Below are 25,362 nucleotides of genomic sequence, written 5' to 3'. Positions count from 1 at the left end.
CCCATCCAAGTTGCAACCCTAAACCCTTGAATGACACCTCCAAACCTCTAAAGGTTATACAGGGAGGGGTGCAAGTTGGTACCCAATTCGAAGAATTTACAGTGTATCATGGGCCAGGCCTAACCCTTGTAAGGGTGCAACTTGGGCTGGCCAGAATTAACATTTTGCATTGCTTCAGGGTCAGGCGTTTGGAAGAATCGGAACTCAGAAGGGTCATTCATATTTGACAAAACTCGAATCCAATCCCACCCAACCCAGGTCCTAGCACCCAAGTAAAGGTTATACAAGAGTGCAAGTTGGGTACTCAATTTGAAGAATTTACACAGCATCGTGGGCTATGCCCATTCAAATTTTATCAAATTCTCAATTCAAGCACGCCCAATTTGCACATCTATGATTATATTTACAAATTTTATGTTAGGCTGTGTTTGGTTTGAAGGAAAAGGTAGGGAAAAGAAGGAAAATGTAGAGAAATTCATACAAACTTTGTATAGGTTTCCCTACCTTTTTCTTCCTTTCTCTACATTTTCCTTCAAATCAAACACAGCCTTAGTACATCTGCCAAGAAATTTTGTGAATATTTCATTGTAAATATCTATTTCCTATTGTACATTCATAACGGTTTATAACAAATATAGTGGGTGTTTGGCACCATAGCGTTTCATTTCCCCGATTTACAAATGTTTCATTTTACCTGTTTTTCTTTTTTTTTTTTTGAAAAACAAAAAAAAATCATGTTCGGTAGAGGTGCAAGCTAATTGTGCGTTTAATGTGATTTGGCTTATTATTATAATATACTTACAGATTGCCAGATGCCATTTTTTATCCCAATTCCATTTAATTGCTGATGTGGCATGAATAACACATCACCACCAAAAAGGAAGACTTGTGAAATGCTATGGTGCCAAACACCAACATAGTTTTAGGTTTCGTTTCAAAAGGAACTCGTTTTCAAGTTTAGTTTTTGTTAACAAAGAAGAGAGATTTACACAACACAAATAACACCCGTGCCAATTTAGAAAAAGATGAAAACTGTGATTGTCTCAACAGATTAGGGTTTGGTGCAGGTTAACCTCGAGGTCCTCGATGGGAAATCACCTATCAACAAAATACGCTCCAACACCCTCCCAACATGATCTGACATGGCAAGTCCCACTTTTATGGTAGTCTCTAATTCATGGTGAGATGTGTAGTGTCAGATCATGTTGGGAGGGTGTTGGAACGTGTTTTGTTCACAAGTGATCCCAACTCATTAACCTCCTGGAATTTAAACCAATCCAAGTTAGGCTCACTTGATCAAACCCATCAAAGTCAACCTAAACTTACCTGGTCAAGGTGTGGATTTACCACTTAAATCAACCCATCCATAGGTGAAGATTTTTATTTGGAAAGGTTTGGAGAGAACCTTTTTCAACTCATGATAGACTACTGGCACTGGGGAGAGGAAACCTGTTCACGGACTGGGCTTCAGACTCGACTTTACACTGTGTTGAGCTTGGTTTTTGGGCTGGGCTCGTTCAAATTTTGGCAAAATTCAAGCCCGAACCCAGCCCATCAACAGGTCTATTGGGGACCCGGTGACTTCTAGGTGGAGAAAATGAAGAAACAATTTACAATATCTTGTTTCAATGCTCCTTGTCAATGTGATTTTGGTTTGATTCATCTCTATCCCATAAATCAGATGTAGTTTCCGAAACACTCGAATAAGGATTCTCACACTGGTTCATCATTTTGAGTTAAGCACAATGTTATCACAACTAAGGGTGCAACTCGGATTGGCCTGAATTAACACTTTACACTGTTTCATACTTGGGCCCTCTGCCGGGCCCATTCAAATTTGACAAAAGCCCAACTCGAGATTGCCCATGTTGCATCACTAATCATAATGTATCAGTGCCTGTTGTATGATACGTATTAATTTTTGAACCCACCTATCAGGGAAAAAAAGGGCTGTACTCTATAATATGTGCCCTTCCTAGAAATGATAGTGCCATTATAATCATGTGGTACATATGGAAGCATGGAAACTCAGTTATCTTTGAGAACATTCCTCTCAAATTCTGAGTTGAAAGCAGCCTACCTCACCTATGTTGAAACTTCACCTGTGGCAAGATTGACACCAAACATATTATTCTTAGATGGAGAAAATCACCTAGTGCCCTTAAGGTTCAGTTTGGAAGGAGTACAAATGCAAATATGTAGAGTGTAAAACCTTGTATTTTGTATTATTTTGTATGTATTTGCATTTGTATTCTTTCTAAATTGAGCCTAAGAAAAGCCATGTTTGATGAAAAACTCAGAAAGCCAGAATATGTTTTAATTGCGTTAATAAATCAATTTTCTGATGAAGCTAGTTTTAGTCGCTTTGTCAACAGGGCTTAGTCAATGTAGTTCAATCAAAGCCGAAGCCCTCCCAGATGGGCTACTACTAACATATCAAAATAAACATAGGTAGGATGACCTTAGCATCTAGTTTAGGGATTGGAATCATCATCATCATTATCATCATTATTATTGTTGTTGTAGTTGTTATTTATTTAGTATTTGGTGATACGTCCAAATCCCCCATAAGGGCTATTGAGTAGTACAATACCACACTGATATATCATGATAATTTACATATTAAATTACTTACTTTCATATATTATATTTATTGAAAGTCAAGTTTTAATAAGAATATGTTTCATTTATTTTGAAGGAGGATAGTAAAGAAAGAATATGTTCTACAAGTAGACCCTAGAACTTCCAAGGCCAGAACCGACCTTCACAGGGTAGGTTCCAGTTCAAAAAACTTGGAACCAACCCCTACAGGGTAGGTTCCAGGTTCTGCCATGGAACTGAACCGAACTGACCCATGCTTACCCTTAGTAGGGGTGTCAATTGGACTGGATTTGGTCCAATCCAATCCAGTCCAATGTGAGTCCATTATAAATGGACCAGGTCCAATCCAGTCCAATAAATATATTGGACTATTTTGGACCAGTCCAATTCAATGTCTGGACCATCCAATCTGTTCAAATTCGTTTTGATTTAGATTGGTTTCAACCCAAACTTGGTCTATTGACACCTATATTCTTATCTTATATCAATGGACTAGATATTGGCTTAATCTAACCCAACCCAATATAAATTTATTACGGACGGCCCAGGTCCAATCCAATCTAATAAATATTTTTGACCATATTGGTCCAATCCAATATGTCTTATTGGTCCGTCCAATCCATCCAAATTGATTTTGGATTGGATGGGGTCCAATCCAAAACCGGTCCATTGACACCCTTAACCCCTAATGTAGTGTGCATGTGTGCCATTTTTTTCATCATTTTTATTTTAAATGTTTAAGATAAATTAAACATTTAATCATGATTCTAAGTTAAATGTTCAATTGTTTTCTTCCTCCTCCTTGTGTCTCTTAGAATGGGTGTTTTGGTACAACTTCCTCTTATCATCTTTTGAGGTGCTTCGTAGAGGATTAGTTATGTGCATGTCTATTAGAAACCTCTGGGTTGTTTCATTTGAAAATTGATTTTCAAATTACCAATTACACCTTAGGAGGCAAATAATCTTAAGGAGAGTGACTAAGTGGCATGACTTAGCTTAATTCACACTTCCTTGTCATAATTTGCAGTTTGTAGGTAAGAGTATTGGATCAGATTTGGTCCAATCCAGTCCCAATATGAGTCCATTACAGATGGACCTGATCCAATCCAATCCATGAATATTTTGGACCATGTGGACCGGTCCAAGTTAATATCTGGACTGTTCAAATTCATTTTAATGTAGATTGGTTCCAACCCAAATCTAGTCAATTAACACATGTATTCTTATCTTCTATAAATGGACTAGATATTGGTTCAATCCGATCCAATCCAATATAGATCCATTACAGATGAACCATGTCTAATCCAATCCAATAAATACATTGGACAATTAAATTTGGATTGGTCCAATTCAATATGTCTAATTCATTCAATCCATCCAATCCATCCAAATTGATTTTGATTTGGATGGGTACAATCCAAAATCGGTCCATGGACACCCCTACCCTAATTGCAGGTGCAGTTTCATAGGACATGGTTCACATTTAGAACCTTGAATTTTATGTTTCGCACTCCTTAAAGTACTCTACAATATCATTGGTGTGTTTAAAATCGGTAGGTTCCATTTCTCTATCTTAAACAACGTATGCAAAAAGATGTTTAAAAAGGGCCTATCATGTTGGTTGGAACTTCGCTAGTCCTCTATCCTGCTTGAAGCAGACACCAAACGCAATAGTTAATCTTCTATAAAACTCTATCCTTCACTGGCGCATTAAACTTAGGGATGCAAATGGATTGGATCATGATCCAATTTGAATTTGAATTCGATCCTATTTGTTGGGTTTGGATATCCCTTGTCAGATTTTTGGATTGGATCGAATAATAGGATCTAATTAAAATTTTGATCGAATTTAGATCATCCAAAAGAATTAATCCTATGTTATTATTATTATTATTATTATTATTATTATCATTATCATTATTATTATTATTATTATTATTATTATTATTATTATTATTATTATTATTATTATTATTATTATAAAAAAACATGTATATATACAACAAAGATAGTTGAAAAAAATGCTTGTATTTTTTGTTTTACTTTATATAGACTATTATGTTTTTTCCTTTTAATAATTTGTTAAATTTTATAGAAATTAAATGGGATCTGATCATATTCTGATACTTGAAATCCTTAACAGATTCTAATTTGAATTGACCTTTGCGAGATCCGATTATATCTGAAATTTATATTATCGGTTTGGATTCGGATATACCCTGATTTGAATCCAATCTGATTTGTTTGCATTCCTAATTAAACCCACTATAAATCTATAATAACTATTGAACTTTAGATTGTGTTTGGTTGCGATGCAAATTTATTTGTACCGAGTCATAACTATGGTAGTGCAAATGCTTTGGAGTGACCGAACCGGTCAGGGGTCCAGTTACTTGTTCGAACGGTATGACCGCTCGACCCGAATGACCAGCTTGCTTTGACAAAAAAAATTAAAAAAAAATAAAAAAATTGATAAACGGTCAAAACCGTTCAAACGATTAACTGGCCGGTTCAGCGGTTTGTTAACCAAAATCAACGGTTTTGAGGGAAAAACGGTTTTGGAGGAAAACAGAACCGATCAAGTGACCGGTTCCTGGTTTTTCCGGTCCAGTCTGGTTTTAAAAACAGTGGTATAAAGTAAAACCAAAAACAAAATTAAACCAAAATTTGCATTCTTTTATTTGCACTCCCATACCTTTATACTAGTGCAAATAAAATTGTACTGCAACCAAATGCAGCCTTAGGTTCTAGATTCATTTTAGTCTCCCTTCTTTTTACCACAAGAAGTTGTAATTGTCCATGCTTTAACGAAGTTAACTATTTCTAATCAAGGTTGTAACCAATGTTTTAAAACCTACCCGGTGGCTAAACTGTTTTTGCCTCTAGGTCTAGATCACCAGTTCAACCATTTGGGTTGAATGAGTTGAACCATATTTTAAATGAATTGGACCCGGAATTGTGACTGGGTGATGGTTTCAGTGGTTCGACCATCTAGGTTAATGCTGGATTGAAAACACCAGTTGTAACTTTGGTACTCTTAATCCTTTCCCCTCATTTTATATATATCTATTAATAGGTAACGGGTGCTCTCTGCATCCAGGAAATAGAATCTACTCGTGCGAGTAAATCCCATGTGCGAACACCCATTTCCTATTAATATTGAATACAGTAACCCGGTTATAAATATTGATTATAGTAACCCGGTTATAAATATAGTAACCCATCCTATTAAGATAACAGTAATTACTGATTATAGTAACCCGGTTATAAATATTGATTATTACAGTAATTTAATAATTGCTGTAATTAGTGATTATTACTGTAATTACTGTAATTTAATTATTACTGATTATAGTAACCCATTTCTATTAATTACTGTAATTTAATAATTATTGATTATTAGTAATTTAATAAGTGTATAATTAGTGATTATAGTTAATAATTACTGTTATTATAAATATTGTCAATAACTAGATATTTACTTTAATTTTATTTTAAATTAAAATTATAAGTATTGTTATTAAAAAAATACTGTTAATAAATTCAGTAACCCGGTTTTAATAATTACTGATTATTACAGTAATTTAGTAAATATATAATTAGTGATTATAATTAATAATTAATTATTATAAATATTGTTAATAAATAGATATTGACCTTAATTTTACTTTAAATTAAAATTATAAATACTGTTAATAAATATAGTAATTATTGTTATATTAAAAATAATTAAAAATTTTATTAAAAGTATTGTTATTGATTATTTAATAAAATATTATAATTACTGACTATTACTGATAAATACTATTAATTTAACTTAATTTTGGTAATTATTAATTTAATGAATATTGTTAATAAATCCTATTCATAAATTTAATAATTATTGTTATATTAAAAATAACTAAATAATATTATTAAAACTATCATTAAAATTTATTTAATTAAATAGTACAATTACTTACTATTATTGATAAATGTTGTTAATAACGTTCTGACAACCGACGGTTCGAAAGGATGGCTCGTTCTAACAACAAAAATTACAAGCAAAAAATTACGGAACCACTCTGGCCACCGGTTTTTGGGTCGACGGTTCGATCATCCAATTCGAACGGGCAGTCTGACAACAAAAATTATAGGCAAAAAATTGATTTTGTGAGGCCCATTAAGTAGTATCATACGTGTTATGTCATTTGAGCGTGTGACGCATACAACCCAAAAACGAAACCATTCTGGCCACCAGTTTTTGGGTCGATGGTTCAACCGTTTGGTTCGAACAAACGACCTGTTCTGACAACAAAAAATTACGAAACCGTTCTGGCCATCGGTTTTCGGGTTGACAGTTCGATTGTCCGGTTCGAATGGACGACCCATTCTGACAACACAAATTACAGGCAAAAAATTGAGTGTGTGAGGTCCATTGAGCAGTATCATGCATGTTATGTCATTCGTGCGTGTGACTCATACGACCCGAAAATGGAACCGTTTTGGCCACTAGTTTTTGGGTTGATGATTCGATCGTTTGGTTCAAACGGGCGGCCCGTTCTAACAACAAAAATTAAAAAATAAAAAAACAACCAAAAACCATTGAACGGGTCAACGGGTTGATGGTTCAACCACTCGGGTCAATGGGTCGTTGATCGATTCAACGATTTTTGGCCAAGGATCGGGATTGGGGTAGAAAGGAACTGGTTGCTTGGACGGTTCCCAATTAAAAACATAAAAGAATGGACGACCCATTCTGACAACAAAAAATACAAGCAAAAATTTGAGTGTATGAGGTCCATTAAGCAGTACCATACGTGTTATGTCATTCGAGCGTGTGACTCATACGACCTAAAAATGGAATCGTTCTGGCCATCAATTTTTGGGTCAACGGTTCGACTGTTCAAATCGAACGGATGGCCCGTCCTGACAATAAAAATAAAAAAATAAAAAAAATAAAAAAATGACCAAAAACCATTGAACGGGTCAATGGTTTGACCGCTCAGGTCAATGGGTCATTGACCGATTCAATGATTTTTGGCTAAGGATCAAGATTAGGATAAAACGGAACTAGTTGCCTGGATGGTTTCCGATTAAAAGAATAAAAAAACAGCAAAAAACTATTGAACGGGTCAATGGATCAATGGTTTGACTACTCAAATCAATAAATCATTGATCGAATCAACGGTTTTTGGCCAAGAACCAGATCAACGAATTGACAGTTCCATTCCAACCCTACGAAGCAAGGCCCCTCCGCTAGTATATTGTGTATAAAAAATGTGAAGGAGGAAGAATGTTGTAATGAATCCACCTCACATTTAAGTCTTCTTTTACTTAAACAATTAACAAATGTAAAACAAATTTGCAAATATAATACACCAGTAATAACATCATCAACCCATAAACTCGGATGTTAATGAATCGCCGAACTAATTAACTCCAACATGAATCCAATAGGGCCCATTCAAATGAAGAAGGGATATCAAACTTGACCCATCCCACATTTAGGTGGTGCAGTCGTTTCTCCAAGGCATTTTTTCCATGTCAGTGCCATGTGGGCGTTTTGATTTCTCCCTCACTTTTCTTGTTTGATCCACCATTTTCAAGCTATTTCAAGTAATACTGAATGCATTGAGTTTGTAAAAGTAATTTTAATGTTTCTTATACAATGTTTTCATTTTTTGATTTATCTGATGCCTAATTAATGGTGCCTATTTGACACTAAATAATAATATAAAATATGCATAAAAACAAAAGTTACTTTTACTGAATTACAACAATAATGGCCATATGAAAAAAGTGATATCAAATCAGATTGGCGCCCCACAAGCACCCCACTTGCAACATCTAAGTGTGTATTGAGAACATCTGTACTTGTCATGGGGAGATATTTCCAATGCAGTGAATACACAGTTGAGGTATGATGTGGGGCACGTGTGGGGTGCCATGCGAATTTAATAAATACCACATACATCTATATTTAGGGGTGTCCATAAAAAACTGAATAATCAAATTGAACCGAGAAAATTGAATTAAAAAATCCGCTTAACCAAACCGATCGATTTGGTATTTTTGGAAATACCATATACATCTATATTTAGGGGTGTCCATAAAAAAACTGAATAACCAAATTGAACCGAGAAAATTGAATCGGAAAATCCAGTTAACCAAACCGATCAATTCGGTATTTTTGAAAAACTGAAAGACCGATTTGGTTTTCTGTTAACCTAGAAAAAAATTGACAGTTAACTGAACCGACTAGTATATATATTTATATATATATTTTTAATATATGTCACATATTATCTATATATTATATATTAATATATATGCATTATATATAGATATATAGATATATATTTATATAATATATATTATAAATATAAAAAATCGAAGAACTGAACCGATCAAAAATGAAAACCGATCAACTGATTAACCGGTGATATCGGTTCAAAGAAATGGAAAAACCGACAATACCATTTCAATTTGAAAAAAGTGCCAATGATTCAGTTACCAAACCGTGGACACCCCTATCTACATTCAAATATTCAACCAAGGTTATGTATATGAATATTTTAATGATAAAATGCCATTGGGCTATGCATAAGAATATTTAACTCAACTTGAATCTAACCTAAAACCCAATTAAAACTGACATGACCCTAACCCAGCAGGTCAATATGGGCTTAGGCTTACGCCTTAACCTGACCCACTTGCCACTGACATCCTACCTATAGCTAGAATTAACTTTGCCCGCATTTGTTGGTAGCATTCACTTCTGACTTCCATGTAATAGATATGAGGTTCAAAACAAGTGAATGGCATAAATTAATGCAGTTCCCCTATGTGTCGTCAGTATAGGACCGTTAAATAAATGTTAATGGACTTTGAAAGTCCGAAAAATCGATCTGATCAAGCTAGATTCATGTTAAATTAAAATTTAGTATACATATATTACAAAGTTTATAATTAATAAATTCAATATTTATATTTATATAAGTTTATTATAATATTAAAAATAATTAATTTTTTTTTATTTTTTTATTTGAAAAACAACAGAATGGATTCAGATTAAATCCGATTTGGATAGGGTTGGATCATCTCAATCCAACCTGATCAGTGCCCAACTTTATCATGAGTGAACATATCAGTGTTTTCTATGCATAAGGTATGGGTTCCACGTAACCCGTGATATGTTAATTCATGATAGGTTGTCCAACCCGTTATCCATGATTCTGTTTCCAATCCATCCTGTCCACTTGGCAACTTATCCTGGGGCTTCAAAGCAGTCTCTTGTACCTTTCCCTGCATTGCAAGATGGAGAGGATCTTGCCACGTATTCAAAATAATGAAATTTCAAGTTTTTTTTTTAAATTAAAAAAAATGAACCATTATTGTCAAAGAGAACAAAATTCCTGTGGGGTATGGAATGAGGACTAGAGGAAGCACAAGTGTGACAATTTTTGGTGGGTCCCTTATCCGATCAACAGCTTGAATTGGCCACATGATCGATCACTGAAGCTCCCTAGTAGGGATGTCAATGGGTTGGGTCACTAGTTCATTATTGTGGCACTGCAACTTGGGCCGGGTTGGGTTGGGTTGGGTTAATGCTCGGGTTAGGACTAAGATTGAAATTTATGAACCCGACTTTATTTCGGGTTGATCCCTCGGGCAATCTGACCCAACCCAAACCCGAGTCTATAGAACATATCATACATAAATATATGTTATATATATAATATACCATACATTGATTTGTTTAGATGCATGATAGTTGTATAGCCCCCACCACATACTTTCATTTATTTTTTTAAGATAATCACTTCACTTAATCCTAATTGGAAATACTAAAACCTTAATAACATATTTTATGTTTTTTGAATATTTTATTCTTTATTTCCTCTCTATTGTTTGCCACCCATAGCTTGCTGCCTATAAAAGATCTATTATAAGTCATAACTCATAATAAACTAGAGTCATTTGGAACACTTTTTTTTCTGAATTTTGTACTTAGAGAACCAATAAAAATATCAACAAACAAATACTAATATATAAAACATTGGATTAATATATGTAGTGAAAGTTGAACTAAGATCATAGATTAAGAAGTTTTACAAGATTTTAAGAGATGTGAAGAAGGTTGGGTTGGGCCCAACCCGAGCCCAGCTGAACCCGAAGTTGACTTTGGGTTGGGTTAGGGTTGGAATTATTTAATTAGGGTTAGGTAGGTCAGGATGAAAGTCGGATTTGATTAGGATTAGGGTTGGGGTTTAGAACATAGGGTTGGGCTAGGATTGGCCTCAACCCTACCTAACCCGGCTTGAATTGCAGCCTTAATTGTGGTGTTCAGTAGTGTATTCAACCCATGAGATGGTGGGTTTTGAACTACACCACACCACTTTAATGTGTTCAGTTGAGGCATGGTGTGGTTCGAAACCCATTATCTCGTGGTTTAGACTACACCACACTAAAAAATATCAACCACATCAATAACTTGTGGTTCTAACCACGCCACATAGACTATAGCTCCCTCTCCCTATACAACACTTTTTTTTTACAAATTTTAATAATTCTAGATTAAAAATTAATATTAGATCTCTTATATATGTGTTTTTTATATTTTTACATTACTTTTAATTTTTTAATCATTATTAATTTTTTCAATTCATCCAATAATTTTTTATTAATTCATATTAGTCATGGTTAAATTGACCACATGTTAAATTAATCGGTATTATTAATTTGTACTTTGCTTAAAAAATCTGAAACATGTTACTCTTGATTGACAATGTAGATTATCTCACATTGTGTATCTATGATGACATTGAATTAAAACATAGGGTGTGGTCTGAACCACAACACACCTTGTAGAACACCTATGTTTCTGTAAGGTATTGTGTGACTCAGGCTATTCATTTTTGTCCACAATACAGAACACCTATTCTGTTATTGCGCGATGTATTCTCAACTGTTGAGAATACACCACTTAATTTCTCATTCGCATTAAAAAATACCTCCTATATCTATGGCCTAACTCGAAGTAACTGCAAAATCCAACTTGATCTGACTAACTAGAAAGAGTTCGGAAGACACACAACCTTTTTCATACATATATATTACACCTATACTCAATTATAGTTCAGTGCCAATGGCTTGTTTAACATGGTTAATCTCAATTTCAACCCGACCCTAACCTAATAGGGTCGGGTCTGTGTGGCTTTATATATATACTAAAAGGAACCATAAATTGAGTCCATAAACTATGCAATTATAAATTACATTTGAAAAAATGGGTTTCTACCATGTGTTCATAAATCTATATCTATGTGTTATGAGAACTCCTATCTACCCTAATTCTTTAGACTGAGCTCACAGGTCGAAGATACTTAGATTGCTTCTACGGTTTGTTTGGTTTATAGTAACAGGGATTTGGAATTGGAATCATAATGGCCTAACTGTTTGGTTGGGTAGAATTGGAATCCCATATTTCAATTCTCATTTGTATTGGATGGGTATTCCCTCATTTGAGGGAATGATCATTTCCTTCCCCTTAGGGCTGTAAGTCGGGCAGGGTTAGGTCAGGTTGAGGTCAATCCTAGCCCTGCCCTAAGCTCTAAACCCCCAACCCTAATCCTAACCCTAACTAAATTCTGTCAACCCTAACCCAACCCAACACAAAGTCAACTTCAGGTTGGGTTGGGCCCAATCCAACCTTCTTCCTATCCCTTAAAATCACGTAAAACTTCTTAATCTTAGATCTTAACTCAACTTTCATTACATATATTAATCCTATGTTTTATTAGTATTTGTTTGTTGATGTTTTTATTGATTATTTTAAGTACAAAATTCAGAAAAAAAAGTGTTTGAAATGACTATAGTTTATTATGATGACTTATAATAGATTTTTTATGAGCAGCAAGTTATGGGTGGCAAACAATAGAGAGGAGATAAAGAACAAAATATTCAGAAAACATAAAATATGTTATCAAGGTTTTAGTATTTTCAATTAGGATTAAATGAATTGATTATTTTAAATGAAATAAATGATAGTATGTGGTGGTGGCTATACAACTATTATGCTCCTAAAAAAAATCAATGTACTATTGAGTCAGGTTTGGGTTGGGTCGGCTTGTCCGAGGGGTCAACCCTAACCCTAACCCAAGCGTCAACCTGACCCAACCCAACCCAACTTTTTCGGGTTGGGTTCGGGCTAACCTGGCCCAAGTTGCAATCTTACTTCCCCTCCCTTGGGAATGAGAATCAATTCCAACTGATTTTAATCTAATTCTGACTATGAACCAAACAAACCCTTAGTATCTTTAACTACTTATTTAGAATCATAGAAGACAATTTTGAATATCTCTTCTTGTAATAAATGGTTCATTAAAGAACAACTAGGAGTACGAGTAATAGACCAGGTTTACTTTGTTTTGAATTCAAATCATTGGGCTATAGATAAAATTTTGCCTCATTTAGTTCTTCACGTTAAGTTCATTACTTGTATTTGGTCCGTAGCCACAATTTTACTCAATGACCACTCAATTTACTCAACTAATGGAAATTTTACTGCGAACATTGGGGGTGGGGTGGGATTCATTGGCTTTGAGAAGAAAGCTTCCACTTTCTTTTGAGCAAGTAGAGCTCGAATGCATATGGGACCAACAGGATGAACCCAACCATAGGATGGGACTCAGACATAAGACCCACATATGTAATCGACATACGGGACCCACTATGGGACCAAAGGTAGAACTCATTTATGTAACAAATTATGGGTCTCACACATGAGACCTATGAGACTTGCTCGGACCAACAAGTGGTATATGCTTATTGGTAGTAGGGGTTCAATTTGGGCAAGTTGGACCAGGTTCAACCCTAAACCTCAGGCCAAATCTTGGCCCAACCCAAGGTCAACACCTAAGATTGCCAAGATCAAGCCTAATTTAAGTTAAACCCATCACAACTCTGATTGTTCTCAGACCCGAGCAGGTTGGTATTCAAGCTAAACCCATCACAACTCTGGTTGTGCATGAATATGGAACCGGTTTAATAGGCTATGGTCTAAAACTGAATCTAGGAAGCAAGACCAATAAATTGGTGCAACTTGGTCAGACTCAAGTTAGGCTTTTGTCATAATCTGAATGAACTAGATCAAGGCCCAACCCAAAACAGTGTAAAATGCAAACTCGGGCCAACTCGAGTTTGTAGAGCCTTGCCTCTGTCCTATGTTTTGAGCATTAGGTTTAGTTTGATAAGAGTACTACAAATACAATTATGTATAAGGTTTTGCACTCTACATATTTGTGTTTATAGTCCTTCCAAACTGAGCCTTAAGATCAACATTGGATGGATCCTATATTGTCAATCAACTATTCCATAATCAAGCGTTTCTATAAAGATTATATCCACTTCTTTTAAATACATTTAACTAGATAGTGTAAAATAGTCTTTTACTATCGTAGTATCGTTCAATAAGTGTAAACTAATAGCCGTTGCTCTACGTTAGAATCCATTCCATGGTAAGTCCTGATCATTGAAACATGGGAGAGGTGGCTAATTAATAGGGCTCCAAACCATTTAGGTTATGTTTGGTTTGAAGGAAAATGTAGGGAAAGGTAGGGAAACCTTTACAAATCTTGTATTGGTTTTCCTGTCTTTCCCTTCTTTTCCCTGCCTTTTCCTTCAAACTAAACATAGCCTTAGGATCCTATGTTTCCAAATCCAAGATGGTTTCTTTAGTAATAAGATTAGGTAATGATTGTCCTGTGTTAAGTGCGGGGCAACTATATATGCCTAGCTATTATTTTATTTAAGTTTAATCTAATTTGGGTTTTTAAAGTAGAACGGGCAAAGTGAAGGGGTGCATCTGAACTTTTATGTGATAGGCGAATACTACTTGGATTAAAAGGATAATTCTAAAAAACGTTGTAAGGCCGGCCAACCATACTTGATGGAATAGAATGTTGGGTAGTGAAGAAACAACATGTCCAAAAAAATGAATATGACAAAAATACAAAGATGAATAAAAAAATTAGAAAGGACATGATCATGAATGAAGTCATCTATAGGAAATTAAGAATAACACCAATAAGTGATAAAATGATAGAAAGTAGACTAATGATCACGTGCATAAAAAATCGTAATAATACTACTAATTAGAAGAAGTGATCTTTTGTTAAAATTTAAAGAGGCTAAAAGAACTATTAGTAATAAACAATTTAAGCACTAATTATCTAGGGGATTCAACCAACTACAACAGTAGGATTTAGATTTCAATGTTCTTGAATTGAGTATTTTGCATTCTCTTCCAATGAGTGATCAACTGTCACTGCCTCCATTCGGCAAAAGTCGGCCTGGTGGCCCCCCCACCGTTCCTATGCTTTTGTAGTAGCTAAAGGGGTGGCATTACCGAGGATAGAGATAAGAATAAAACCTTCGACTTTCACAAAACCTTTCAAGTGAACTATAATAGTGAAGTGCACTCATGGTTGTCAGTAGATCTGTTCATGGGTCGGGCTTTGGGTCTGATTTTACATTATGTCGGGTTTGGGCTAGGTTGATTCAAAATTTGATAAAATCTAAGCCTGAGCCTGGCTCATGAATAGGTCTAGTCGTCCGGTCATACTTGAAATCATGATTTATAAAAAACGATCTGGAAATGGAATTGCTCTAGCCACCGGTTTCTAGGTTAATGATTTGATAGTGTGGTTCGAACGGATGATTCATTTTGAAAAAAAATTAAAAACAATAAATAACGGTCAAAAACCGTTGAATGGGTTGATGGGTCAACGGTTTGATTGCCTGGGTCAACGGGTCATTGATTGATTCAATGAGTTTTTGCCAAGGACCGGGTTTAGGGTAAAACAGAATCAATTGCCTGGACAATTCCCGTGCCGAATAGTCCAATCATCCGGGTCAACGACAGTTTGAAAACCATACTTGCGATCAAGACTAATATTAAGGCGTAGCTCAATATCTTAAGGCTGTGCTTGGTTGCAGTGTAAATTTATTTGGTCTAATACAAATGCATACGAATGCAAATGAAAAAAATATAAATTCTTATTTAATTTTGTTTTAAATTTTATTTTATTCTGCTTCATGTCTTAATTTACTTCATTTATATTGCAATCAAACAAAATAAACTAAAATTTGAAACGAAAATAGCTCAAAATTTACACTCAAATTGTTTGCACTGCCAAAGTTCTACAGCCTAAGGGATTTCATTATTGGTCATATGAACTACAAGCTAGTCTACAAACATCTGCTCTGACTTTTAAAATATTTGGATGTGGGAGGTTGTTTATAAGGGTTTCCCTCCGGACTCCCACGTTCCAGCAGGTAGGCGAGGAACCGACTATATCACCAGTTTGGGTTTCTTTTCGTAGACCCGGTAAGACATCCTCTAATCAAAAGCAGGCAATGTTAGTAGGGTTCTTTGGATTGATATGGCCACAACCCAATGCACCTCTCTGGTGGCAGCTCAAGTTTATTTGGAGGTTAACCTGTTGAAAACTCTGATTGAGAAGATTTGGATTGGCACAAACCAAAAGCTGGAGTACGTACGAGAACCAATCAGAGAGAGGAGAAGTGGGGGGAAGAGAAATTGTTCGGGTGACGGTTGAGATGGCCAAGGATGCCACGTGGCAATTTTTATGGCCACCTCCTCTCTTAAGCCATGCCGATATTACGCGTAATGGAAGGGCATGACAAAGAAGGAGTATTCTGTATGGACAAGGAAGCGGAATCTGCTAGGGAAGAGGAAATCTCCTGAGGATCTCGGCCAAGGTTCAAAATTTCGTCACATATCAGCTCGTATCGGCTGATATGTATCATTTCTTCGGGTTATTAGCACGGGAAGCGGTTCTAAATCCATGGTCTCGTTTCCTTTCGTCGTGCCGAAGGCATATTGACCCTGTATCGACAACGTATTGGAATGTTTCGATGAGTTTCAGTTGTGTATCGACCGATACAATAGTGATACGTTAGAATTTTATGTGATCTAATCCTATAGGCTGAGTATGTTGTAGAGCTAAGGCAGATCTAACATGGTCCATAATTCCATACATCAATATATCCAAATACCATGTGAAAATTTTAATTTGTTTTTTTTTTAATTTTTTAATTTTTAGATTATAAATATTTATTTATTTCTCTAATTTTTGCTGTGATCTAATTCTAATAATAAATATTTACAGTAAATATATGGATGATCTATTATGTCCACATTCCATATACCCATTCAATTTTTCTGTTACATATTTACTTTTTTAATTTTAGTTCAATTTTTAGAATAAAACATGTAAAATAATTATTTGAATAAAATAATTAGAATGAAACATGCAAAATAATTACTTGATCTATTATGTTCATAAATCCATTCAATTTTTCTGTTATATATTTACTTTAATTAATTTTAATTTAATTTTTAGAATAAAATATGCAAAATAGTTATTTGAATAAAAATAAATAATTATTTAGTTTTTAGAAAATTAGAATGAAACATGCAAAATAATTACTTGATCTATTATGTCCATAAATCCATTCAATTTTTCTATTACATATTTACTTTTCTTAATTTTAATTTAATTTTTAGAATAAAATAAGCAAAATAATTATTTGAATAAAAATAAATAATTATTTAGTTTTTAGAATGAAACATGCAAAATAATTATTAATTTTAGAATAAAAATAATATATGTCCATGAAGCCATTCAATAAAATATTTGTTTAATTTTTAGAATAAAACATGTGTTTCCATGCGTTTATTTATGATTTATTAGAGTATTTATAGCATTTTCATACGTATCAAAGGCGTATCCTGATACGTTTCTTAAACTTGACCTTCTGATACGCATAGCGTTTCCGATACTTTGATCCTTGACCTCGGCAGACACCCTCATCTCGACAACCCTAGAAGCCTTATCCATCTAGGACACAGACACCCAACTATAAATAGCTATTTCCCGCTCGAGATAAGGGACATTTGGAATAACTCTTTAAATACTTCTCTACACCATCTCTTCGGATTGGACCTGCATTATTTCAACTTGCTTGACCCGGTCACATCTTCCTCTACCCTACTAACTTGAGCGTTGGAGTACCTACCTGGGGAGCAACTCCTCGGGCCTCTGACCTTTCTCCTAGTTGTAGAGCTTGATGTGTGACTTCGTCCTTCCACCTTGGCCTCGTTTAGTTGATGAAACTATCTGATTGTATCCTCAGTTCGGAACACCTCAGATCAGACAATATTAAAAACTAGACTAAAGGCAAACAGTTTGTGACTCAGAAAAGAAAAAAAGAGGACCCTTTAGAAACTAGTAAGTAACTTTGGTTAAAATCAATTGACTATGCAAAAATAGCGATTGGCTACAAGAAAGGGGTTTGAAGTTGCAAGTTAATATGATGAAGATGAGTTGGAGCTTAGCTATTGGTCACTATTTACGAATGGAAGATAATCAGTAGCAATTTATAAAAGAGAATCGACCATACCTAGGGTTCTTTGTAGAATGGCTGATAGTGTTGAGATGCCACACTGCACTTTTGCAAGCCACTCACATTGTAGCCAAGGTTCAAAGTATCGAGCGTATTGGTTAGTATCGGTCCTTTTTTTTAACTTTTACTTATTTTTTTCTAATTTTGGTTTAGAGGGGCCGGTTTAAGTTCCAATTACCCTCTGAATCAGGCTCTAACCTGATACAACCCCTGTAGGGGCGCATCGGAAAGGACCCGATACGATACATATCAACTGATACAGGCCAATAATAATGATTTTTTGAACCTTGGTTATAGCAAGCCGTGTTGGGGCAACAAACAGGGCTTGGTGGGCTATGCCTGCCTGGCCTGGAATCTCTTAAAAGAGAAGTCCGGCATGGCCCAAGGCCCGAGCCTAACAAGTCATAGGATAGGTCGTGGGTGGCACAATTTAAAAAAAAAAAAGGAAAAAATAAATTAAAAGATAGATAAGAAATTGAACAAAAAATCTTAAAATTTTATTCCATATAAATTTTGATGTATACAGTTGTTTAAATATGAAATAGTAAAATAAAATTGAAAATTTACAGTAAAATTGGAAGGGAATAGTATAAAAGATTGAAAATAATATAGATAGGCGCCGATACAGAGTTAACAGACTAAATCTGTGTCATGTTGTGCCAACTCTTGAATCTCTAAATGCCCTGCCCGGCACGACACGGGTTCAGGCCGGGCCTGGCATAGCCTAAGTCATGTTGGGTCGTGCTGGCCCACCGGCAACCTGACCCACTTTATAGCTCTCCTAGTAGAGAGGGGGAGGTTGACTGTGCGGAGCAACAATTTGTGATAGTGATTAGGAGGAAACGAGGAAGGAAGTAGAACGCAAACAACCTCTTTCAATTCTGGCATATAAGCTAAAACGGTTGGAATGTTCTTTACGCTCATGGAACCAACAAATCTTCGAATGTATTATTCACAACGGGTGAAGGAACTAGGAAGAAGATGCTATTCTAGAGGTTTAGGGAGGGGAGATTCCAATACAAAAGAAAAAATATGGTAGTACAGATTAACAACAATGACCATTGGGTAGAAGACTAAAATGGAGGCTTTGAGGCATTTGTCCGGAATCAAGAAAATACATGATTTTCTTTTCCTCAAGCGTCAAGTTGTGAAATCTATACTCACTGACAGGTCTATATTAGGGTCATCCTTTTTTATCTCTGAGTCTCTTCATCTTAGCTAAGCAAAGGACTCACTATAACACTTTTCCTTGGGGTGTATTCGAGTCGAACTGAGTCGAATAGCATTTGAGTTCGACTTGCTAAGGCAGTATGAGGCTTGATTTCGGTTCGAGCTAGAATTTTGAGATCAAATTCGGCTTGAGTCAAAAGCCCATAAGCTCGAATTCGGATTAGCTCAAGCTCAATTTGAAAAAAATTGTTTTATAAAAATAAAAAAATTATATATAAAAAATATTTTTTATTTGATATTTAATAAAATTAAGAATTATTTTAATTGGTTATTATTATATATAAAAATAAAAATATCATATATAATATTTTATTATATATATTGTTTTCTATAATTTTATATTATTATTATTATTATTATTATTATGTAGCTATTCGAGCTTGACTCGATTAATAAACAAGTCTATAAATCGAGCTTGAACTCAGATGAAACCAAACCGAATCAAACTTTTCACGAATCGAGCTTGAATAGCTCATAAAAAACTCGACTCGTGACCACCCCAATTTTACCCAAGCTATGGGCTTTAGATTATCAAGGCATTGTCCTATGATCTTCCACTTTCTTTTTTTTTTCCTCTTACTTACTTAATGGGTTTTATCAAGAGTTATAAAGAGTTATCGAGCTAGACAGAGAATAAAGATAAGAGTAATGGGGTGGACCGTAAGCAACACAAGGAGGAAAATATTGAGAGCCTTATAGCTATGTGACGAAATTGGGGTGGACTGTAAGCAACACAAGTTATTGAGGGATCAAACACTATAGTCGAGGCCCAAGCTCTTCTCAGGCTATGTGACGAAATTGGGCTCACTAGCTAGGGTTTGGGTGGAGTTGGACCCAGAGGTTTGGGTGAAAATGGTTAAAAGTGAGCATGTTGTCCCTTGGTGCTTGTGATATCTGTGGGATGAAATTAAGAGCCTTATAGCTAGGGTGGCTACTGGCTAGGAAAGTAAGTCATGCCCCATAGAGAATAGTGCAACCAAGTTGTGGATTCAATATCAATCACGGGTGGGATACTAAAAGGAATTGACTTTTCTGGCCAAGTAATTATATATATATATATATATATATATATATATATATATATATATATATATATATATATATATATATTCTTCCATCTCATGTTTGTAAGTTTCTCATGGAAGATATAAGCTAGGCATACCTGGCTTCAATCGAATTACTCTAGGTTGGGTTGAGGTGGGAAGGGAATGGATTTGTATATACGGGTTTGGGGCAAGGCGGGCTAAGTCCTCTCTTATATTGCTAATCTTTTCTTTCGATGATCAATAAAATTTGAAGGTGGCCCCTCCACCTAGAGTAAAGTTTTGGTTCTGAAAAAAAATAAAGACTAATAATTTAATGAATATAGTATTAAATAGAACAAATTGGAAAAACGGGATTCATGTAACCAACCCCATATAGTTAAAATAAGGTGTAGATGATGATGAAGAAATCAGGTTTAATTTATATTTGATGAACTACTTTTCTAAAAGAATGGGATCCACACCATTAATGTTCTTATGGTGCATCTTTTATTTGAATTAGGGAACTAGAATTAGAAAGGTTAGTATGATGAATTACTAATCTTTTATTTGTGGTTTTTTGTAAATAGCTATGTATGCAAGAATTTATTTTTTGGGAAAGGAGTGAACTATTTCTTCTCTTTTTTTAGAGGGGAAAACACTCTTCGGATATTCTTTCCAGAAGACAAATAGCCGCTTGTTGAAATTGAAATGAGAAGTAGCCCCCTAATACGAGGGATCAGATTAGTCATAAATTATTCAAATGCTAGGCTGTAGTTTTAATCAATACTAAGAATCTTTGATTAATGAAGCAATAATCCATGGATGTGATGTCTTTCCTGTAAAGCAGTCCACCACCAGGTTCGAATCACCCTCTATCCATATGGATGATGGAGATTTTCAACTCCATAAATATTGAGACATTCCTACTCATTAAGACCCCACTACCAAGAGTCCGGGTGTTAGATGGCCAGATCTCAACTTCAACTTTTTATAGTGGGTTCCAGTCTGATGGTGAAATATGCAGTGTTAGATCAAGTTGGTAGGAGATCTCATCTCCACTACAAGTTCAGATTGATGCCTCACAGAGTGCACCCCACATGCACATTTCAGCATGCACTGCGAATATCTCTTGTGTGTTTGTCATAGGAAGACATGGATGAGATGGGCTATGGGGCGCTGATGTGAATTCCTCCACTCCATTACCAAAGAGTTCACATCTGTGCCCCGCAACACATCCCAGCCGTGCATTAATCGGTAACATCTCCCATATTTGTCGTTAGAAGATGTTCCCGATACACGATTGGGATGGTGCAGATGTGAATTCCACTACCAAAAGCCATTCAAGTTGGAACTTTAAAGTATTTCCTGGTTTAGGTCTGCATGTGGTACAACGAATGACCCATAGAACGGCTTGATGAGGAGCTGTCTCATATATTTTAACCAATTAGTCTAATGCTTCCTGTGTGGAGTGAATTGGCTTGATGAGGGCACTATCAGTACTGTTGCCAAGTCATAGCTAGGTTCTAGCTTTAATTCCTCCCTACAGCATGTGTCTCTAAATGGGTTGTGGCTACAAAGCAGAGCCTTTTGCTCGGTTAGTCTAAGAGCTTTGGACCATGTCTTTCATGGAAGTGGGAACTTAAAATAAACACCAAAATGTTCCATCACTCAGAGAAAAAGAAAGAAAAGCCATGCAGCATGGGCCCAAGACCAAGAAGATATCGATGCAAAGTAGCGTTCAAACTTGATTCAACCCTGTCGACTGCCTAACAAATGAAGGTGACCTAACCGCAGTTGGACGTTCTTTCTTCTTCTTATTATTCTAATGTGGCGTTGGTAATTAATAAAAGCTGAGCTCTCATCATCAGAAAAGAAGAGCTGCTGTTGGAATAATACGTTTAACTACTAACAAGAGAATCTGTAGGCCAGGAGCCCATTTTTGCACGCGCAGTGACGCAAATGCAACGTGGTTGTTGGATGGTCCTACCAACATCAATCTTGTTAGCTGATCTCAGCCGTTGGATTTACACATAGCTTTTTTATATTTGATCATGTTGGGTGTTCCACTGGCCCCCACAGAGAAAGAAAAAGGAGAAAAAGGTAAAAGCAGAAGCAGAAACCCATTAACTACTTAATGATAATTAATACACAAAACCAATTCTTAACCAAAAGGAGAAAAAGGTCTTTCATTGAAGCCCATCTTGGAAAGCTAACCATATTTGTTGAAAGTTAGCTCTGTACTGTCCTGTCTGGTTGTCTCTTAATCTGTCTTGGCCCCCACGGTTTTTATTTTTTGTGTAGGTAAGCCCTTATTGTCTACTCCATGCAAGCCTTCTACCCTAAGCACACCCACCCCTCTTCATGGAAAAATGAAACTTTCAACAAAAAATTATCACACCCATAATAAAATGTACAGAAGATCAATCAAAGAAAAACCAAATTAGGAAAATTGTTCATCGAGAGAGGCTCAATGTAGATCCGAAAGCAGCTTACCAATTGTTTTTATGAAATAAAGCTAAAGGAAATTAGTTTGGAAAGAATCCTTACTGATATCAAGTGATATATCTAGACTTTTTATCTTGAAAGGAAAAAAGGAAAATCCAGGTTGTTTATCTAGTGGGTTTCTGTGTAATGGTAAATAGAGGAATTGGGTTACTGAGATGAGAAGAAGTCTTTATTCCCCAAAGTTGAAATCTTCTCCATCTTTATCATTATAAAGCAGTGGCACTCTGGTCATTTCAGCTCATGCTTTTGAAAATTTCGCAATAAAGAAAGCTGGTTGCTTTGAGACCTTTAAAGCCGGCCTTGTTTATAAGCACCAGCAGCGGAGAAGGAGAACAATCATTTTAAAGCAAAAGCAGACCAGAAGGAAAGAGAAGAAGATAGAAGGAATTCCAGAGAGAGAGAGAGAGAGAGAGAAGGGTCTCTGTAGAGGCAGAGATGCAAACCCAGAAGCAGACATGGGAGCAGCAGCAGCACCAGCCACAGGTGCAAGGAGTCAAGAACTCGGAGAACATCAGCCATAACGAGAGCCAGAGAAAGGATGACAAGGAAGAAGAGATGTCAAGATCGGCTCTTACTTCGTTCCGAGAAAAGGAAGAAGAAATCGAGAGGAAGAAGATGGAGGTGAGGGAGAAGGTTCAGGCTCAGTTGGGTCGTGTGGAAGAAGAATCAAAGCGTTTGGCAGAGATTAGACAAGTAAGTCGAAGGCTAAACCCACATACCCATGTTGCTATCTGCATGAAAATTTTGAACACTTCTGTAACCAGAGCCACAAGATTCCACCATCAGTAGCTTAATTCCAATTCTGTACTTCTAATCAGAGAGAGAAACAACTATTTTGAAGAAATTAAGCTCAATACCACTTGATCTGTGTCTAAATTCTAAAATTTGCAGTGCTTTTAGCTTTTATCCAAATATCCATGCAAACAATAGATATTTGAAATTCCTGTTTAATATCTACTTTTAAGCTGTTGGTGATCAAATATATTGAATTCTTTGTTCACGAAAATACCCACCAGGAACTTGAAGCTCTGGCTGATCCAATGAAGAAGGAAATTGGTTTATTACGTAAGAAGATTGATGGAGTGAACCGAGAGTTGAAGCCACTGGGACAGACCTGTCAAAAGAAGGTCAAAAATTCATCATAGCCATCATAAGTAGTTATTAATTTCACAGCTCAGAAGCTTTACCTTTCTTCATGAGTATCTTCAGTGTGATAATTAGAAGTAACAGGATTAATTGCATTAAAAGTGGGGTTTTGATTGGTGACAGGAGAAGGAATACAAAGAAGCCCTTGAAGCTTTCAATGAAAAGAACAGAGAAAAAGCTCAACTAATCACCAAATTAATGGAGGTCAGTATACATATGCAGTTGATTTCTTTCTGATATTAATTTGCATTTTTTCCCCTCTCCTGTTCATTTTTCCGATTTGGAAATCTCCTGAGCAGCTACTAAGCGAGAGCGAGAAACTGCGGATGAAGAAGCTGGAGGAACTGAGCAAGAACATAGATTCTCTGCACTGAATTACTGATAACTGATCAATGTTTATTATGGGTTAGACTGGTGCGGAGTAGTTAAGATGACTTTTCACTTTGGTTTATTGCATGATTCTATTACTGAATTTCTTCATTTGCTTTCCATGAGGGGTTCTGGTGATTTAGGAAGGAAATTCCCTCTAATGTCTAAACAGGTTTGTAAACGAATTTGTCTTGTGAACTTCCAAAACTTCTTAACCTCATTCTTGTACTCTACCATAGGATAATTCTGTCTCTGTTTTCATACCGTTTGATATATGGTGTAATTAGAAAATTCTGTCCTGCTGTGGTACATGTGCTATTTGTTTGGGTGCTTCATTGATGGGATACACTCATTAAAGTTTACAGGTTGAAGGTTTAATGATATAGATGCCGTTTTGGAGCTATTCCTTGATCAAGAGTGTTGGCCCAACTATCTTGATTGATTGCAGTCCACTTGCAGAAAAATATATTTGCTGTGATCAATGAGAAAGTGAGTGGAGTGGGAGAATTTTCATTTCTCTAATCATTCAGGAAAAGCTTTTCATTTTCTGTAGTCGATGAAATTTCAGAGGAATCTTGGGGTCAATGGATGTGGAAGAATAAACTTTCAATATAGAGTACCAATTCAATTAAAAAAAAAAAAAAAAGAAAACAGATGATTCTGTTTTGTAATTGATCCGCATGCAATTTTTTTTTTTTTTCTTTTTACAGAGGAATTAACCTCAAATTGTTAATTTGACAGAAGCTGTTCTTACTCAGCAGCTTAGGAATATCATCCATGTGCAACTGCTAGTGAGTTGAAGAACAATTTGGGTTTACTTCTTTCTGTATGAAAAACAATAAAAACATAGATCATGAATTGAAATGAAAAAAACAAAAAAGAAGGGGAAAAGAGAATTAAAGCATATAAAAATTCATAGCATCAGAAAAATCCTTTGTGGTTTAAAGGTCCAAAAATGTTTTTTTTTTATGCAATCATAACATGAGTTTCAATCTTTCTTCATTGTTGATTG

The 25,362-nt window shown here is 35.5% G+C and overlaps 1 protein-coding gene across 2 annotated transcripts; it reads left to right on the top strand.

The window, feature by feature from the left end:
- The first annotated feature begins 23,040 nt into the window (after window positions 1–23,040).
- Window positions 23,041–25,021, top strand: LOC104586930 (uncharacterized). Of its 2 annotated transcripts, XR_733520.3 has the most exons (5): window positions 23,041–23,528; window positions 23,852–23,962; window positions 24,105–24,185; window positions 24,281–24,522; window positions 24,716–25,021. XR_733520.3 is itself a non-coding variant. In XM_010244334.3 (4 exons), exons 1-4 carry the CDS (start codon window positions 23,271–23,273, stop codon window positions 24,353–24,355), a joined length of 525 nt encoding a protein of 174 aa, XP_010242636.1. In that variant the 5' UTR covers window positions 23,041–23,270; the 3' UTR covers window positions 24,356–24,728. The 2 variants fall into 2 exon arrangements, 1 of the variants encoding a protein (XP_010242636.1); XM_010244334.3 differs by having other exon boundaries at window positions 24,281–24,728.
- Window positions 25,022–25,362: the final 341 nt, after the last annotated feature.

This window comes from Nelumbo nucifera, chromosome 2, assembly GCF_055504915.1.
Source record: "Nelumbo nucifera cultivar China Antique chromosome 2, China Antique-T2T, whole genome shotgun sequence".
NCBI classification, from domain to species: domain Eukaryota; kingdom Viridiplantae; phylum Streptophyta; class Magnoliopsida; order Proteales; family Nelumbonaceae; genus Nelumbo; species Nelumbo nucifera.
This window is presented reverse-complemented; position numbering and strand designations above follow the sequence as displayed.

What these genes read in the sequence shown, in the direction of transcription:
- LOC104586930 (XM_010244334.3), top strand. Translation starts at nt 23,271, where the DNA reads ATGCAAACCCAGAAGCAGACATGGGAGCAGCAGCAGCACCAGCCACAG. An exon ending in GTTTGGCAGAGATTAGACAA is followed by an intron (nt 23,529 to 23,851) that starts GTAAGTCGAAGG and finishes AATACCCACCAG; the next exon opens with GAACTTGAAGCTCTGGCTGA. An exon ending in GACAGACCTGTCAAAAGAAG is followed by an intron (nt 23,963 to 24,104) that starts GTCAAAAATTCA and finishes GATTGGTGACAG; the next exon opens with GAGAAGGAATACAAAGAAGC.